The 19433-nt window shown below is 38.7% G+C and overlaps 1 protein-coding gene across 1 annotated transcript in view; it reads left to right on the top strand.

The window, feature by feature from the left end:
- LOC126091955 (T-complex protein 1 subunit theta) overlaps window positions 1-19433 on the top strand; it is a 115619-nt gene that overhangs the window by 80827 nt on the left and 15359 nt on the right. The window contains exons 6-7 of the mRNA XM_049907292.1: window positions 5341-5586; window positions 19000-19203. Coding sequence (XP_049763249.1) covers window positions 5341-5586; window positions 19000-19203 — 450 coding nt within the window. The remainder of the gene's footprint in view (window positions 1-5340; window positions 5587-18999; window positions 19204-19433) is intronic.

Here is a 19433-nt window from a genome sequence, read left to right as displayed (position 1 = left end):
TAGTTTTTAGTATATTTAGTATATGTAGTTTTTAGTATATTTAGTATATGTATTTTTTAGTATATGTATTTTTTTCTTTGGCCCAATTAACTTTGAGAATCCTGCTAAATTGTTCTGTTTTCCTTTCCAACAATTTGAGTGTGGCGATTCACTGTTAAGTTTGTATTTCTGGAAAGTAGCGAAAATATTAATTTGTTTGATTTAGAATCTTTTGCAGTATTTGATTGTTTACATGCAGCTTGTGTACGATAAAGTTACAGTCTATTGTGATTAAGATAGTTTAACAGACACTGCACTTGAGTGCTAAGTTCTTGTTGTAAGCAGAAATAAATAACTTTTTACATTGCATCATACAGCTGAAGCGCTAATCTGTAGGCCAAATTTTTGCTGCTGATAAGTAATGAAAATTTGTCCAGTGTAAATTATGTTAGGTGATTTAATTGTATTTTAAATCATGTAATCTGTGTTGCAATGTGTGATAAGTGTGGATGCTGCCACAGGACAATCAAAGAGGGAGTGGTATGTGTAGACTGTGTGTTGGAATTTGACGGGGGTGACTGTAGTGGGGAACTCAGTGAGGCTCTCCCATGGAACTGTAAGCTTTGCAGTAAAGACAAGAGAATCACTGAGCAGGAGGCAAAGATTCGTGCCCTTCAGGCTGAATTAAGTCACACAAAATTTGAATTAGATAGGTTGAAGGGGAAAAGGATCTTGGGAGCTGGATAGAGCCTAAAGGTAACAAGCAATGGGCAAAAGCAGAACAGACCTTAAAAGTTCATCAACATTTGAGCAACATAGCTATTAAATTTGACTTGTTACCTGAAGTAGGTGGAGAAGAGCCTCTTCCAGCTGTCGGTCACAGTGGGGTGCAGCAGACATCTAGCAAAGAAACTCAGAGTAGGTCGGTACTGAAAGAGAGTAGGAAGAAGAGTCTTGTTGCTAGGTAGTAGTCATAGGAAGAGTGTAGACCAAATAGTACAGGACAAATTAGGGACAAAGTCACAAGTATTGTGAAGCCAAGTGTCGGCCTTAGCCGGATGACAGAGGACATAGGGAACTTGTCCAAAGGGTATCAGATTATTATGGTTGGTGGAGCAAGGAACAGCCTGGCTAAGAACAATAATTACAGCATTGGGGATGACCTTGATTAAAAAGGAGTAGAAACTACACACTCAAAGGGTTTTTTGTAGAGGTCCTGCAGCGCCATGACCAGCGCTGGGTAAACTGGCTGTGAAGTGTGAACATTGAGTTGAGCAGGCTGCTGTTGACTGAAATGAAATCTCATATGAGTGCAGTGCTGGTCACTGCAATTGGGAGATGGGAATATACTAGATGTGGCCTACACCTGAGCAGGAGAGGGAAGATAGGTTGGTTGAGCTTATTGCAGGTAATACTGGTATACGAGGGCTGCCATCATACATAGCAAGATCCCTATGGTTACTGGTGTAAGAGGGGCACCTGTTGTAGGTTAGAATCAAGATTCAGGCACCCTGTCCTGAAAGAAGTGAAAATAACAAAGCCCTAGAAAATGCTTCATAACACACAAAGAAGTAAATAGAGCTTATTTCATCAAAATAGTTGAGGATTGAACAACAAGGTAGAAGAGCTTCTTGGTTGTCTGGAAAATGTAGAGCACTCCGAAAAGATGACCCCTCTGCTTGTATGAGCACGACATAACCATATGTTAGAAAGTTACACATTAAATATTGCACTATTGCAGCTCACTCATGTAAAAGTAACATAGGAAAAGGAGTTTTAACATACATTGAGACAGAAAGCAAGTTCAAAAACATTGAGAAAAGTAGATTTTGTAGTGATCAGCAAATAGAAGTATGTGCATGTGAATTAATGCTGAAAAATAGTTCACTTTTAAATGTAACTGTTAAGATCCCCACTGAACATTTATGGGGAATTCCTTTTTGTGCTATCTGTCAGACAGCAGCAAGCAATTAATAGTCTGTGGTGACAGCAGTGTAGATTTCCTAAAGAATTCCTATAGGAAAAATGATCTTGTCATAAAATAATCTTGTCATATGGATTATAAAATTTGATATTAACTTTTCAACATGTGTGGGTAAAGACTGTACGAATCTAATTGATAATGTTTTCTTTGATGAAGCTCAAAGTAATAAAATAACTGTTTATCCAGTTACAAATACTCTCTGATCATGATGTGCCGTTAGGATAAATAACATAGTGCTGTACAGTATTGATACTCCTCATTGGAAATCAGCTAGAATAGTTAATGACTCCAAGGCAAATATTTTTAAAATTAGTTTAAAAGAGATGCTTGGAATGTAATCTACAATGAACCAAATGCTAACAGAAAATTTAATCTATTCCATGATAAATTCGTATCATTATTTGAAAATAGCTTTCTGCATAAGCTAATCATAAAGGACACTAAACACGCATGTAAAAAACCATGGACAACTAGAAGAATAAAAGTATGTCGTGAAAGGGAAAGGGAAATGTATCTTTTGGCAAGAGCAAGTTGGAATCCTGCAGTAGTTGCACATCACAAATCTACTCAAAATTACTAAGAAAGGTTATTAAAAAAATCAAAGAATATGCACAGAATGTCAGAAATCAGTACTTCTGACAACAGAGAAGGCCATGTGGAATGTGCTGAAATGAGACAGGACAACCAGCCATAGAACAAGATATCACCACTATTGAACTGAATGGGGGGGCTATAATTGAGGAGTCACAGGTAGCAAACCCATTTAATGAGCATTTTTTAAATACAGTATTATGAAAAGAAAAATCGTCACCCACCATATAGCAGAGATGCTGAGTTGCATATAAGCACAACAAAAAGACTGTCACAAATAAAGCTTTTAGTCCGTAAGACCTTCATCAAAAAATCAAAATAGATGACACACACACACACACACACACACACACACACACACACACACACAAATGTAAACGCAAACGCAACTCTCAAGCGATTCATGGGTTGTGTGTGAGAGTTGCAGTTGCGCGGGTGTGGCCGCGGATTTGTGTGCGCACGGGCGCGACAAAGACCTAATGGGCCGAAAATTTTATTTGTGACAGTCTTTCTGCTGTGCCTATTTTCGACCCAGCTTCTTTGCTATATGGTGAGTGGTAACTTTCCTTTCCATAATATTGTTACATTCCATCCTGGATTTTCCGTTTCATTTCTAACATACCTTAGAAAGCCTAGGGACAAACAGTTGGAGTAAAATCACAGCAGTTCTTTGAAAATGTAACTTTCATAAAATTCAGTCATATGAATGTATCAACAACTTCTCCTCCTGAAATTAAGAAAATGACAGATTCTCTCAAAAATAGCTCATCTGGTTTTAATAGTGTTTCCAGTAGAGTACTAAAAGTTTGTTTCCATGTAATAAGCCCAGTCTTATCTGCAATATGTAATGCATAGCTAACTCGAGGCATTTTTTGAGACAGACGGAAATATGCCATTGTTAAACCCCTGTTTAACAAAGATGGTAAGAGAGATGTCAATAACCACTGACCTCTTTCACTGCCGATATCATTCTCCAAAATTTTTGAGAAGATGGTGTAGTCTAAAATAGTATCTTACCTTAGCAACAGTAGTACCCTGAGCAAATCACAGTTTGGGTTTCAAAAGGGTTGCTCTATTGAGAATGCCATTTATGTGTTTACTCACCAGATTTTACAAGCCTTAAATAATAAAATAGTGCAGGTTGGTATTTTCTGTGACCTCTCTAAGGCTTTTAACTGTGTGAATCACAGTAGTCTCCTAGATAAATTGATGTTTTATTGAGTTGATGGTATAGCCAACTAATGGGTAATGTCAAATCTGATCAAAAGAATACAGAATACTTAGTAATTCAAGGAGTATAGTTCAGGGACATAATTCTGACTGGGACAAAAAAAAAAAAATCACATATGGGGCTCCCCAAGGTTCAATTTTAGGTCCACCAGTGTTCCTCATACATGTAAATGATCTTCCATCTAGTGTATAACAAGCATAATTAGTTCTTTTTGCAGATGACACTGCAATCCAAGCTTACATACAGGAGCAGAAGAAATGGTGAACAAAGTTCTTAAAAGTATCATTGACTGGTTTTCTGCGAAAGGTCTCGTTCTCAATTTTAAGAAGACACAACATATTTAGTTCTGCACATCTAGCGGTACTACACCAATGATAGTGTAACATATGGTGAGGAACCAATAAATAGGGTGGAAACTTCAAAATTCTTAGGGGTCCATGTTGATGAGAATTTAAATAGGAGAAAAAAAAACCACCACACACATTTTGGAACTCTTAAAACAACTTAGTCACATTTGCACTTACAATCATTGCAAATATCAGGCAGAGAGAAATCAGTAAGTTGACGTATGTTCATATTTTCATTCAATAATGTCATATGGAATAATGTTCTGGGGTAGCTCATATTTAAGAAAGTATCCATTACAGAAAAAACATGCGGTAAGAATAATATGTGGTGCTCACTCACGACCATCTTGTAGGCCTCTGTGGGGTATTCTGACTACTGCTTCACAGTATATGTATTCCCTCATGCAGTTTGTTGTAAATAATACACTACACTTCAAAAGGAACAATGAGGTACATAATTAAAATACCAGAAAGAAAAACGATATTCATTGATCCACGTAAAGCTTGTCTGTAGCACAATGCTGCAACAAAAAAATTTTGATCTCTTACCCAGTGATATAAATTGTTTGACAGCATAGTAAAACAAACTTAGAAAGTTTCTCCTTGACAGTTACTTCTTTTCCATAGCATAATTCCTATTGCTGTAATGTGTGAAAGGTGGTGGGTAGAAATTACTAACTTGCATCTGTATATATTTTTTTCTTTTTGGAAAAAGAAACCCCCTTAGACCCATTAGAAATGTTCAGAAACTAACTGTATGTACAAATTAATTTGTGATGTGAGTGTAAAATGACTGTTTCACATTGTTACAATCTACCTTGCAAAATGATCCATGGAAAATGTAACTAACAAACTATCCAGTGTAGTGATACATAGATAGTTGCTATGTTTACAAAATTCACATATTCAGTATACCTTTAATCCACAATTTGTCAGTCTCTTCAAAAGAGTCAGATCACAACATTTGTCTTGTGCATATTGCTATTCTGGCACAAAGAAACCATTACTCCATTTAAAGATAGACAATTTTGATGATGCCTGTATCCTGATGTTTGTAAGTGACATATTTTCTGTGTGTTGCAGCAGTGTATCATAAATTTTGTTCTTTGTAAGATTGTGTTTAAGTTACTTTAATATTAAGATGTGTGTGCACTTAAAAAAGATGTGAATATGCATAATTCAGAAATTGTATTTTGTTTTTATTTAAGGGCACTGTACTCATCAAATCAGCTGATGAGTTAATGCAGTTCAGCAGAGGTGAGGAAAATTTATTAGAAAATCAAATAAAAGCCATTGCTGATGCTGGTGCTGACGTTATTGTAAGCGGAGGAAAGTTTGGAGACATGGCACTCCATTACATAAACAAGTATAATATGATGGCTGTTAAATTATCCAGCAAATGGGACGTCAGAAGAGTTTGCAAAACAGTTGGTGCCACAGCCCTTCCTAGACTAGTAAGTTCAACATTATTCCTGTGATAATATAAAGAGCACTTACTCATTTCTCAAAACATAATACAGTAACACATTAGAAATTGTTCATAGCCTAAAGAACATCTGGTTAAGATCAAGTAGTACTTGCACATGAAGGTTTCCTTACGCACTTAATTATGTTTATATGTTGATAGTTCATCCATCCCGTGAATCAAGACACTGGACAATTTTAGCCTGTTATGAATATTGATACTAATGGTCCTGGAAATTCCAGGATCTTTGAGAATGTTTTAACTTCAAATTTTAAGTTTAAATTTCTGTAATTTCACATTTGCTATTGTAATTTTTCATTTATTTTATTAATTTTGGAGTTATATTAACATGCAATGTTAAATAGCAATGGGATATGTTGACTTCATGTGCCTTAGTCCCTGTTGCAATTACTGCTAGGATTTGATGGAAATCTCCAAAGAAGAAAATGTGCAGCTGACCATAAGGCTGCTACTGTTGAGTAAGTGTTGAATTTTTCTGTGGAGCACTGCAATGGGTATTTTATGGGATGTTAGAATCTCACCCCAAACAATGGAAGTTCAATCCTGAATTAATTACCAGTATTACTTTTATTTCAAACAGTGCAGATGCTGTATACGTTGAAGGCATAGATTGTTAGCATGGTGGTTGGGTGGCCTTACGCCTATCACTGCTAAATGACAAAGGCATCATTTGTACAGCGGCAGGGTATTTCCTTTCATGATAGCTCAGCTAGTTAGCACAAAGTATACATAAATTATATACACAAATCTTACTGATGAGTCCCTCCACCTGTTACTGAAATCCAGATCAGAATCTTGCACTAGTTTGTGAGGTTATTGCTAGATTACGAATGCAGTGTCAGTTTATATAGAAAAAAATATTTATGTGAATAATTAAAATTTAACACTTTACTGATCTCCCTCCCGCCTCACTTCTACCTCGTAACCTTGCCTGTGCCAAATTACTTGACTCTAGATAAATGGGAAGTACCTTATAGGTTTTTGTGAGTTTCCAATTATCAGAATATATGACTTAAATAGTCATATGTTCTGATTGCATTGACATAGAAGCTTAAATTTTTTCACCACCAAGGGACCTTAGATCTTAGTCTGTAACATAAATTTCACCTTGATATTTCTACCATTCCTAAGAAGGGGTTTTAACAGACAGAGACAGACAGACAGATGATTAGATAAGAAATGACAAAAGAAAAGTTTTTTGTATGATACAACCACAGATTAACAGTTTTTGGATGTTGCCCTTTACTTATACTGGGAAATTTTGCTTCTTACCAGGCCATATAAGATCTTGAATCAAAGGAAACAGGTCAAGAGAAAAATGGGTCTACAAAATGTTAGCAACCAATACATTTGAATACCTAAAGAGTTAGAAGTGGCAGAGAGCACACTCCAAAGACATGAGCAACAGGATCTTACGTAATGCTGAATCATTATTATGTCTTATGCCAGTTCGATTGTCTGCGATAATATATTGTGGGGGGGGGGGGGGGGGTGGAGGAACCTGTGCCTGTGTGGCACCTAATGAGCACTCTTCTTGGCTTAACAATTTCACTGTTCAGTCATCCATCATCCTCACCTTCATTTCCTTATAGATGCCCTCTTCTGCAGAGTTTTACTCCCTGGATCTTAAATTAACAAAATTGTCAGTGGTGTGCCAGTGTTTATTTGCTCTGACATAGTGAGCTGACGTGAATATTTTGCACCGGAAATCAAATTCTGAATTTAACATTATATTCCTCACTATCAAGTATTAAAGATAATACTATTTTTTAAAATTTAAATTTGCATAGCAGTATATTGCAGACTAGTTCTCGTGTCAGGTACTGATCATAGTCTATCTTCAGTATGATTCTCAAGCGATGATTTGCAGCTTGATCAGATCTCTGCAATTGCCATTGCATACATTTCTGAAGCATTCAGTTAGCAATTCTTCCATATTACATGGTGACATGGTCTTCAGCCCGAAGATTGGTTTGATGCAGCTGGCCATGCTACTCTTTCTTGTGCGAGCCTCTTCATCTCCAAATAGCTCCTGCAACTTACATTCTTCTCAGTCTGCTTACTGTAATCATCTCGAGATCTCCCTCTACTATTTTCACCCCCAACACTTCCCTCCAATACTAAATTGATTACTGTCTCAAGAGTGTGTCCTATCAACCAATCCCTTCTTTTGGCCAAGTTGCACCACAAATTTCTTGTCTCCCCAATTCTATTCAGTACCTGCTCATTAGTTACTTGATGGACCCTTTAATCTTCAACATTCTTCTGTAGCACCACAATTTGAAAACTTCTATTTTCTTTTTGTCTAAACTATTTATCATGCATGTTTCACTTCCATACATGGCTGCACTCCAAACAAATGTCTTCAGGAAATACTTCCTAACATTTAAGTCTGCATTTTTAAATATTCTATTTTCATCAATTAAATTCAATATCTCTTGTGTTATCCAAGTATTTCTATTAGGACTAGTCTTTTCACCTGTTTGATCATTTGCTGCCTTCACTATTTCATCTCTTAAAGCTACCCATTCGTCTTCTACTGTATTCTTTTCACCTGCTTTAGTCATCTGTTGCGTAATGCTCCCTCTGAAACCCCGCAGCCCCTAGTTCTTTCAACTTAATCCAAGTCCCATCTCCTTAATTTTGTACCTTTTTGTAATCTGTTCAGTTTTAATCTATAGTACATAACCAATAAATTGTGGTCAGTCCACTTTTACCCCTGGAAATGTCTTAAAATTTAAGTTCTGGTTCCTAAATCTCTGCCTAACCATTATATAATCAGTCTGAAACATTCTTGTGTCTCTTCCATGTTCTTAATCCAAGTGTTAGTGATGATTGAATTATGTTCTGCGCAGTATTCTACCGGGCGTCTTCCTCTTTCATTCCTTTCACCCACTCCATATTCGCCTACTATTTTTCCTTATCTTCCTTCTTCTACTATCGAATTCCAGTCCCCCATCAGAATTAAATTTTTGTCTCCTTTAACTATTTGAATAACTTCTTTTATCTCATCATACATTTCTTAAGTCTCTTCATCTGCAGAACTAGTTGGCGTAGGAAATTGTACTACTGTGCTAGGAGTGTGCTTTGTGTCTATTTTGGCTATGATAATGTGTTCACTGAGTTGTTCATAGTAGCTTACTTGCATTCCTATTTTCATTGTTGTTGTTTTGGTCTTCAGTCCTGAGACTGGTTTGATGCAGCTCTCTACGCTACTCTATCCTGTGCAAGCTTCATCATCTCCCAATACCTACTGCAACCTACATCCTGCTCAATCTGCTTACTGTATTCACCTCTCGGTCTCCCTCTACAATTTTCACCCTCCATGTTGCCCTCCAGTACTAAACTAGTGATCCCTTGATGCCTCAGAACATGTCCTACCAACTGATTCCTTTTTCTAGTCAAGTTGTGCCACAAACTCCTCTTCTCCCCAATCCTATTCAGTACCTCCTCACTAGTTATGTGATCTACCCATCTAATCTTCAGCATTTTTCTGTAGCACCACATTTCGAAAGCTTCTATTCTCTTCTTGTCTAAACTATTTATCGTCCATGTTTCACTTCCATACATGGCTACACTCCATACATATACTTTCAGAAACGACTTCCTGACACTTAAATCTATACTCGATGTTAACAAATTTCTCTTCTTCAAAAACGCTTTCCTTGCCATTGCCAGTCTACATTTTATATCCTCTCTACTTCGACCATCATCAGTTATTTTGCTCCCCAAATAGCACACTTCCTTTACTACTTTAAGTGTCTCATTTCCTAATCTAATTCCCTCAGCATCACCCGACTTAATTCGACAACATTCCATTATCCTCGTTTTGCTTTTGTTGACGTTCATCTTTTATCCTCCTTTTAAGACAATGTCCATTCCGTTCAACTGCTCTTCCAAGTCCTTTGCTGTCTCTGACAGAATTACAATGTCATCAGCGAACCTCAAAGTTTTTATTTCTTCTCCATGGATTTTTATACCTACTCCGAATTTTTCTTTTGTTTCCTTTACTGCTTGCTCAATATACAGATTGAACAACATTGGGGAGAGGCTACAACCCTGTCTCACTCCCTTCCGAACCACTGCTTCCCTCTCATGTCCCGCGACTCTTATAACTGCCATCTGCTTTCTGTACAAATTGTAAATAGCCTTTCATTCCCTGTATTTTACTCCTGCCACCTTCAGAATTTGAAAGAGAGTATTCCAGTCAACATTGTCAAAAGCTTTCTCTAAGTCAACAAATGCTAGAAACGTTGGTTTGCCTTTTCTTAATCTAGCTTCTAAAATAAGTCGTAAGGTCAGTATTGCCTCACGTGTTCCCATATTTCTGCGGAATCCAAACTGATCTTCCCCAAGGTCGGCTTCTACCAGTTTTTCCATTCGCCTGTAAAGAATTCGCATTAGTATTTTGCAGCCGTGACTTATTAAACTGATAGTTCGGTAATTTTCACATCTGTCAACGCCTGCTTTCTTTAGGATAGGAATTATTATATTCTTCTTGAAGTCTGAGGGTATTTCGCCTGTCTCATACATTTTGCTCACCAGATGGTAGTTTTGTCAGGACTGGCTCTCCCAAGGCTGTCAGTAGTTCTAATGGAATGTTGTCTACTCTGGGGGCCTTGTTTAGACTCAGGTCTTTCAGTGCTCTGTCAAACTCTTCACGCAGTATCATATCTCCCATTTCATCTTCATCTACATCCTCTTCCATTTTCATAATATTATCCTCAAGTACATCGCCCCTGTATAGACACTCTATATACTCCTTCCACCTTTGTGCTTTCCCTTCTTTCCTTAGAACTGGATTTCCATCTGAGCTCTTGATATTCATACAAGTCGTTCTCTGTCCTCCAAAGGTCTCTTTAATTTTCCTGTAGGCAGTATCTATCTTACCCCTAGTGAGGTAAGCCTCTACCTCCTTACATTTGTCCTCTAGCCATCCCTGCTTAGCCATTTTGCACTTCCTGTTGATCTCATTTTTGAGACGTTTGTATTCCTTTTTGCCTGCTGCATTTACTGCATTTTTATATTTTCTCCTTTCATCAATTAAATTCAGTATTTCTTCTGTCACCCAAGGATTTCTACTAGCCCTCGTCTTTTTACCTACTTTATCCTCTGCTGCCTTCACCACTTCATTCCTCAAAGCTATCCATCCTTCTTCTACTGTATTTCTTTCCCCCATTCTTGTCAATTGTTCCTTTATGCTCTCCCTGAAACTCTGTACAACCTCTGGTTTAGTCAGTTCATCCAGGTTCCATCTCCTTAAATTCCCACCTTTTTGCAGTTTCTTCAGTTTTAATCTACAGTTCATAACCAATAGATTGTGGTCAGAGTCCACATCTACCCCTGGAAATGTCTTACAATTTAAAACCTGGTTCCTAAATCTCTGTCTTTCCATTATATAATCTATCTGATACCTTTTAGTATCTCCGGGATTCTTCTATGTATGCAAACTTCTTTTATGATTCTTGAACCAAGTGTTTGCTGTGATTAAGTTATGCTCTGTGCAAAATTCCACCAGGCGGCTTCCTCTTTCATTTCTTACCCCCAATCCATATTCACCTACTAAGTTTCCTTCTCTCCCTTTTCCTACTACCGAATTCCAGTCACCCATTACTATTAAATTTTCGTCTCCCTTCACTGTCTGAATAATTTCTTTTATTTCATCATACATTTCTTCAATTTCTTTGTCATCTGCAGAGCTAGTTGGCATATAGACTTGTACTACTGTCGTAGGCGTCGGCTTCGTGTCTATCTTGGCCACAACAATGCGTTCGCTGTGCTGTTAGTAGTAGCTTACCCGCATTCCTATTGTTTTATTCATTATTAAACCTACTCCTGCATTACCCCTATTTGATTTTGTATTTATAACCCTGTATTCACCTGACCAAAAGTCTTGTTCCTCCTGCCACTGAACTTCACTAATTCCCACTATATCCAACTTTAACCTATCCATTTCCCTTTTTAAATTTTCTAACCTACCTGCCCAATTAAGGGATCTGACATTCCACGCTCTGATCCGTAGAACGCCAGTTTTCTTTCTCCTGATAACGATGTCCTCCTGAGTAGTCCCCACCCGGAGATCCGAATGGGGGGCTATTTTACTTCCGTAATATTTTACCAAAGAGGACGCAATCATCATTTATCCATACAGTAAAGCTGCATGCCCTCGGGAAAAATTACGGCCGTAGTTTCCCCTTGCTTTCAGCCATTCTCAGTACCAGCACAGCAAGGACGTTTCGGTTAGTGTTACAAGGCCAGATAGTCAATCATCCAGACTGTTGCCCTTGCAACTACTGAAAAGGCTGCTGCCCCTCTTCAGGAACCATACGTTTGTCTGGCCTCTCAACAGATACCCCTCCGTTGTGGTTGCACCTACGGTACGGCTATCTGTATCGCTGAGGCACGCAAGCCTCCCCACTAACGGCAAGGTCCATGGTTCATGGGGGGGCCTATTTTCATATTCGTTATTAAAGTGCCTCCCGCATTACCCCTATTTGATTTTGTTTTTATAACCCTGTATTCACCTGACCAGAAGTTCTCTTCCTCCTGTCACTGAACTTCACTAATTCCCACTATATCTAACTTCATCATATCCATTTCTCTTTTTAAATTTTATAACCTACCTTTCCGATTAAGTGATCTAACATTCCACGCTCCGATCCATAGAATGCCAGTTTCGTTTCTCCTGATGACATCTTGCTTAGTAGTCCCCACCTGGAGATCTGAATGGGGACTATTATACCTCCAGAATATTTTTACACCATCATCATTTAACTAGGCTGCATGCCATTGGGAGGAATTATGGCTGTAGTTTCCTGTTGCCAGCAGTTCGCAGTACCAACCCAGTGAGGATATTTTGGTAGATGTTACAAGGCTAGGTCAGTCAATCATCCAGACTGTTGGCACTGCAACTTCTGGATAGGGCTGCTGCCTCACTTCACGAACTGAACGTTTTTCTGGCCTGTCAACAGATAAATCATTCACTGTGGCTGTACCTACGTTATGGCTATCTGTATTGTTGAGGCACACAAGCCACTCTAACAGCAGCTATGTGCATGCTTCGTGAGGGTTTACATGGTAGGATAGCCCCAACAGGCTGCGTTACATGATAGCACAATGAAATGAAATATACATATTTACAGTGGCCTTTCGAGGTATCCTACACAGTCGTCCTAGGAGTAGGCAATTTTATAAACAGTAGTTAGCTAGGGAAGTTTTGCAGTCTCGTAGACAGTGGTGTCCAAAGTTAAAGCAACAAACGGAAATTTTGCAATTTTGCAAGTTTGCATTTATTTTGCCACAAAATGGTATAAACAGGTGATAGCAAAGTAGAGACAGTGTAAAAAATACAGAAAGTAAACAACTGCAACATGCAGAACAGTAGACGAACGTGTTCTTTGTTTTTTCCAACTTAGCAGATTTGCACACACTTTCCGACAATTGTTTAATGTGTTCACTATGGGATGTGACTACCTCTGGCAGCCATATAGGTCTGACAATGATAGAGCATGCAGTGAAAAACGTCATCAATGTCACATTGAGGCAATAACGCCCATTCTTCTTGCGGAGCTGCTCGCTAGTTTGGAGATTGGTTAGTAGATGCTGACTTGATATAACCCATCTCCCTAGTGCATTCCAGAAATGCTTTATGGGATTCAATTCGGGAGAGCAAGCAGGCCACACCATGTTTGCAGTATCTTCTGTTTCCAAGAAATCATCAACCACTGTGCTCTATGAAGTCGAGCATCATCGTCCATCAGTATGCACAGCATCTTGCAGCAACCAAATATGAAGTCCCAAGACCTTGTCACGGTACCTGACAGCAGCTAAGCCTTGCTGATTTACCTGTCCAATTTCATTAAGAGGTATTTGAGTGGTCCACAGAATCCATGCCCCCATGATTAGCACTCCTCCTCAATATCGTTCTCCTTCCACAATGTTCAGGTCTCAAAATGGTTTTCCACATTCCCTTCAGATGCGAATCCATCAAGAATCACTTCCCAGACCAAATCGGGATTAATGTGTGAAAAGAACATCGGCTCACTCTTCGACTGCGCAGTTGGCATGTTGAAGACTTCACTCTACACATTCCATTCTGTGAAGACGCGTCACCCATTCTGTAAAGACGCGTCACCCATACACACACACACAAACGCGCGCGCGCACACCAGTGGATGCTGTTAGGTCCTATGCCAGTTGTTACGCAGTACTAAGGTCATACTGTTGTGCCCTTACAGCCAAATAAGTCCCCTCTCTCTGATGTCATATGTGGTCAGCCCTGCCATTGTATTCAGGATACAGTTTCGGCCTCCGTTAACTATCATCACATCTGAGGAACAACATAATGACTCACATTAAGCCATCGGGCCACATGAGTTTACGACTGTCTTGCTTCCATTATTCTTATGGTCCTCCATCACAGAGAATCTGGTAGGCATGTTCTCTGTGCCATACTGCACTGTCTGTGGCTGTGGACACAATGATTGTCAATGTGGGACTACCCAATAAATGCTACTCTGATCGATGGGTGCCCTAATGTCATCATTGGCATTGTTTTCCATTGACCGAAATTCCATCTTCCAAGCAGAACATGATTGTATGGATATCTGTTGACAGTTTTGTTGCTTTAATTTTGGACATCATTGTAGTTGTGTATCCTTCCCTTCAAAGCCATATAGTTTTTGCAGGCGACACTATACATATATTTGTTGTCCACAATGTAATCCTACAAAATTAATTCAATTAAAATCTTGCATCTCAAAGCCACGTAATTGCAGTCCTAATGATGCAGTTAAGGAGATACCAAGTGCAGCAAGAAAGTAGTAAAGTTACACCATAGCAAACATTGAGAAATATTTGGATCTCTCTCTCTCTCTCTCTCTCTCTCTCTCTCTCTCTCTCTCTCTCTCTCTCTCTCTGTGTGTGTGTGTGTGTGTGTGTGTGTGTGTGTGTGTGTGTGTGTGTGTATTCTTCAATTTGGGGGAATAATTCAAAACATCCTGTTGAAGTTCCTTCCTCCTCCAATCTTCACTTCAATACTTGAGTTGTCTAGGACACTTACTTATCTTGTCACGTATACATTGAACAAGATTGATGTTGCTGTATGCTTTATTAATATTAAATCTGTATGAAGGCCAATTGCAGTCTTAATTGTGGCTGTTTGGTTTATGCTCTAAAGAGTTCATTATGTGAACTAATAGCAACTTTGTGTGAAGTATTTTGGTGTCCTCTGTTGTCCATTATAAACTACATTTTGTCAGGAATTGTCTGAGTTTCTCGAGGATTGGTTCATGATGTGTGCTGTCTTGCCTAATGCTTTTCTTATGGAAGTTTCCGTGTAATGATTTGTGAAATGCTTGTATTAGTTTTATCAAAGTTATGTAGTCATGCTAACATATAAAATGATTAGTTTTTGGCACTGGTATATAACTTAAATTGCCTCAGTGCTGGCTCTGACCCCCCCCTCTTTTGCCCTTTTGAGCAAAATAGGTCATGCCAGTGATGGGGTTGTAGTTGGCATAGTTCAAGACTTGAAATGGTTTCTTTATCACCAACTACTTCTAGAAAAGTCTTCAGTATTGTGGATTTCTCATAGACTTCCAAAGGCAGTGTTGTCAATGGAGAACTGCAGAAAAATCGTCTACCACAAGAAATTGTATTAGTTCTAATGCTGTTCATTGTCTACACAAATGACTATCCATTATTCGCAGACACCAGAAGGTTTTTGTGTACTTACCATGCTGCCCTAAGCACACAGAGCACAAATTATAAGTAATGGAAGTAATGTCTGCAGCTTTGGAACACCTGTCAATCTGTTGCAGTACAAACCAGTTAAGACCCAACTCTATAAAGGTCCAGGTGTGCACCTTTCATTTGAGAAATATTGAAGCTCATTGCATGCTGAAAGTGATGTGATCTGGTACTGAATTAGAAATGTGAAACTCTGAAATACCGGACAGTAATGCTTGTCTGGGGCTCTCAATTTAAGAAGTGCTGTGTAAATTGTGTATTGAAGTTCACTGAAACAACTTGCTGTATAAAGTGGCTGGATCACAGAGATTATCAGGAGTGTATTGGGTGTCGCACTTGTAAGGGGTCCCAGAAGAAGCATTATAAAATTCTTAATAAAACAGGACATGAAACCAAATTTGTACATGAGATTCCTTTATGGTTGAGAAATGAAGGTACAGTGCAAGAAGTGCTATATGTTTGTGAATGTTGCTGCCAGAGTATTTGGCATGATTGACTGCTTTTCCTGACGGATGCTCTCATGTAACTCATTTAGGTTGTGTGGTTTGTTCTTGTACTCATTACCTTTAAGGTGACCAACAGAAAGAAGTCAGGCATCAGGGTTTAAGTCAAATGACTATGGGGCCTGTAATCCTTTGGAAATCACTCTGTGTCAAGAAGAAATGATTCCACTGCACCCGTACTCTTTAGATATGTGGCATGTTCGCCCATCTTGGTGGTACAAGCCAAGTGTCAGTTCATCATCCAACCTACTTCACAAATTCATGAAGCAATATCTACTAAACTGGTGACTAGCATATAAAAATTGGTCTGATGCTGCACTGCAGTGATAATGCACAGAAAACTTAAACAGAAGACCCATACACAGCTCATGAAACTCATTGTCGCCACAGTTCACAGCTGCTGCCATGTCAGTGAGTTACATGAGAATATCTTCTGTGAAATGCAATACTCCGGCAGAAACATTCTCAAAAATACAGCGCCGTGTTAACTGTGTATACTAGTGGAAGAAGTCATTTCCAGCACCTTTTGTGATGTACCTCCATTTCTCAGTTGTAAAGGAATGTCATGCACAATTTTTGTTTCAGTGTGTGCGTGGGCGTGCGCGCGCGCCCGTGCGCCCGTTTGTGTAAACCAACCGAACACAGTAGAATGTGTGATGAGATATTAAGATTTTTATAATACATTTCCCGGGGCTCCTTAAGAGCGGGAAACCCTGTATTTCTGGTACTGTCACAGAATACATGTACCCAGTTTGGTACTCAACATTTCATGTTGAACAAGGGGTCACCTCTGTGAGCCTACAGAAACTTGCAGTGATACCACCACCTAGTAGTCTCAGAGGAGTAGCTGTGAATAAGGAAAGAACAGGATTAAGATATGTAAAGGCATATACACTGCATGGAGATATAAGGCCAGTTAAGGAACAACTTACTGCAGATATCACTGGGAATAATTAAATTACTTGGACATGTGGACTGTTGTGAGTAGGCAAGATTCTCTACATGCTTCCCAGAACATTTGACAGTTATGGAGAAGGTACGACCTGGTTCCAGTGAAAATCTTTGAACAAATGAGAATAGAAGTTGCCAGGTTGAAAGCAAATCAAATGAGGACTTCTATCAATCCTGAAAACATCAGTTGTGAGCCGAAGACCAAATTGAGTGAGGTGGCACAGTGGTTAGCCCACTGGACTAGAGTTTGGCCACCCTGATGTAGGTTTCCCACCATTTGCCTAAATTGCTTCTGGCAAATGCCAGGATGGTTCCTGTGAAAGGGCACAGGCAATTTCCTTCCCAAATCCGAACTTGTGCAGCATCTCTAATGACGTCATTGTTGACGGGATTGTAAGCACCAATCTCTTTATCCTCCAAAGAACAAATTGCGAAACATTATTCTCCAGTTCTTCAGTTTCAACATTTCGTTTAATTTTGATTTGGTAACGGGCATGTCTGGATTGTTTCATTCATCCTCAAACATTTATAGAGCATGTGTTGCCACTCGGTCTTTATTATTAAGATAAGCACTTTCAGTGCAGCCTCAGTTACTGCAACTGTTGACAGAACCATTAATAAACATTTTAAGAAATTGTGCTCCAGTCTTTAGCTTGCCCTCCCATCCTTGGTGTTGTTGTGGTCTTCAGTCCTGAGACTGGTTTGATGCAGTTCTCCATGCTACTCTATCCCGTGCAAGCTTCTTCATCTCCCAGTACCTACTGCCAACTACATCCTTCTAAATCTGTTTAGTGTATCCATATCTTGGTCTCCCTCTACGATTTTTACCCTCCGCGCGGCCCTCCAATACTAAATTGGTGATCTCTTGATGCCTCAGAACATGTCCTACCAACCGATCCCTTCTCTAGTCAAGTTGTGCCACAAACTCCTCTTCTCCCCAATCCTATTCAATACTTCCTCATTAGTTATGTGATCTACCCATCTAATCTTCAGCATTTTTCTGTAGCATCACATTTCGAAAGCTTCTTTTTCTTCTTGTCTAAGCTATTTATCGTCCACGTTTCACTTCCATACATGGCTACACTCCATACAAATACTTTCAGAAACGACTTCCTGACACTTAAATCAATACTCGATGTTAACAAATTTCTCTTTTTCAGAAACGCTTTCCTTGCCATTGCCAGTCTACATTTTATACCCTCTCTACTTTGACCATCATCAGTTATTTTGCTCCCCAAATAGCAAAACTCCTTTACTATTTTAAGTGTGTCATTTCCTAATCTAATTCCCTCAATATCAACCGACTTAATTCGACTACATTCCATTATCCTCGTTTTCCTTTTGTTGACGTTCATCTTATATCCTCCTTTCAAGACACTGTCCATTCCGTTCAACTGCTCTTCCAAGTCCTTTGCTGTCTCTGACAGAATTACAATGTCATCGGCGAACCTCAAAGTTTTTATTTTGTCTCCATGGATTTTAATACCTACTCCGAACTTTTCTGTTGTTTCCTTTATTACTTGCTCAATATACAGATTGAATATCATCGGGGATAGGCTACAACCCTGTCTCACTCCCTTCCCAACCACTGCTTCCCTTTCATACCCCTCGACTCTTATAACTGCCATCTGCTTTCTGTACAAATTGTAAATAGTCTTTCGCTCTCTGTATTTTACCCCTGCCACTTTCAGAATCCTTATATTGCGAAATGAATTGTTTCCGGTTCAGTATATGCTCATTGCATCAAAGTATTATATTATATTGTTTCATTGTAATATTTAACTGTGTAAAGATGTTTGTCATAAATAATAACTATAACAACAACATCAACATCATTATTTGGAGCACAAACTAAGAAAATCAGTTTGTGGCATGTTGCTTGTATGTACTGCAGGATTATTGTTGTTTATTCTGGCACATTCCTGTTCAGATTTGAAGCAGATCTTGGAATTAGTCCTTTGTCACAGTTTTATTTTCAACAAATGGCTACAGTTATGTAGCTGTTTTTTGTTGATGTAGTCAGTCAGCTAGTACACACAGCTAGGTGTTACTTATAAACATTAGTTTGCAATTTCATTTTGCAGGTATATGTTGATTTATTTGATGTATTTTATCTATGCTAGCATGAATTCAGCATAATAGTTAAGATCAAAGACTGACTTTTTTTTAATTTATAGACAGCTCCAACTAAAGAAGAATTAGGGTATGCTGACCACGTGTATGTTGATGAACTTGGTGACACTTCGGTGGTAGTTTTTAAGTTAGAAGGACGTGAGTCTCGAATTGCAACCATTGTTATTCGTGGCTCAACTGACAATTATATGGATGATATAGAACGTGCTGTGGATGATGGTGTGAATACCTTCAAGGGAATCACAAGGGTAAGTTTGGCTTGCGGATACTTTAGTTACTTGCTTTTTAGGGATGTGATAGCTATACTGTTACCTTAATTGATTTTATTTTGTGGACTTAAGCACAGACTCAAATGCTGTAATCTCTAAGAGTTATATATCAGATTTAGTGTTATTATCAGCCCTAATGCATGTGGTGAAGTAACAGTAGTTGTGGGTATGAGTGTCAGGATTTTAAAAGCGGAAGTACTTCCATGTGC

Source organism: Schistocerca cancellata, chromosome 7, assembly GCF_023864275.1.
Source record: "Schistocerca cancellata isolate TAMUIC-IGC-003103 chromosome 7, iqSchCanc2.1, whole genome shotgun sequence".
NCBI classification, from domain to species: Eukaryota; Metazoa; Arthropoda; class Insecta; order Orthoptera; family Acrididae; genus Schistocerca; species Schistocerca cancellata.
This window is presented reverse-complemented; position numbering and strand designations above follow the sequence as displayed.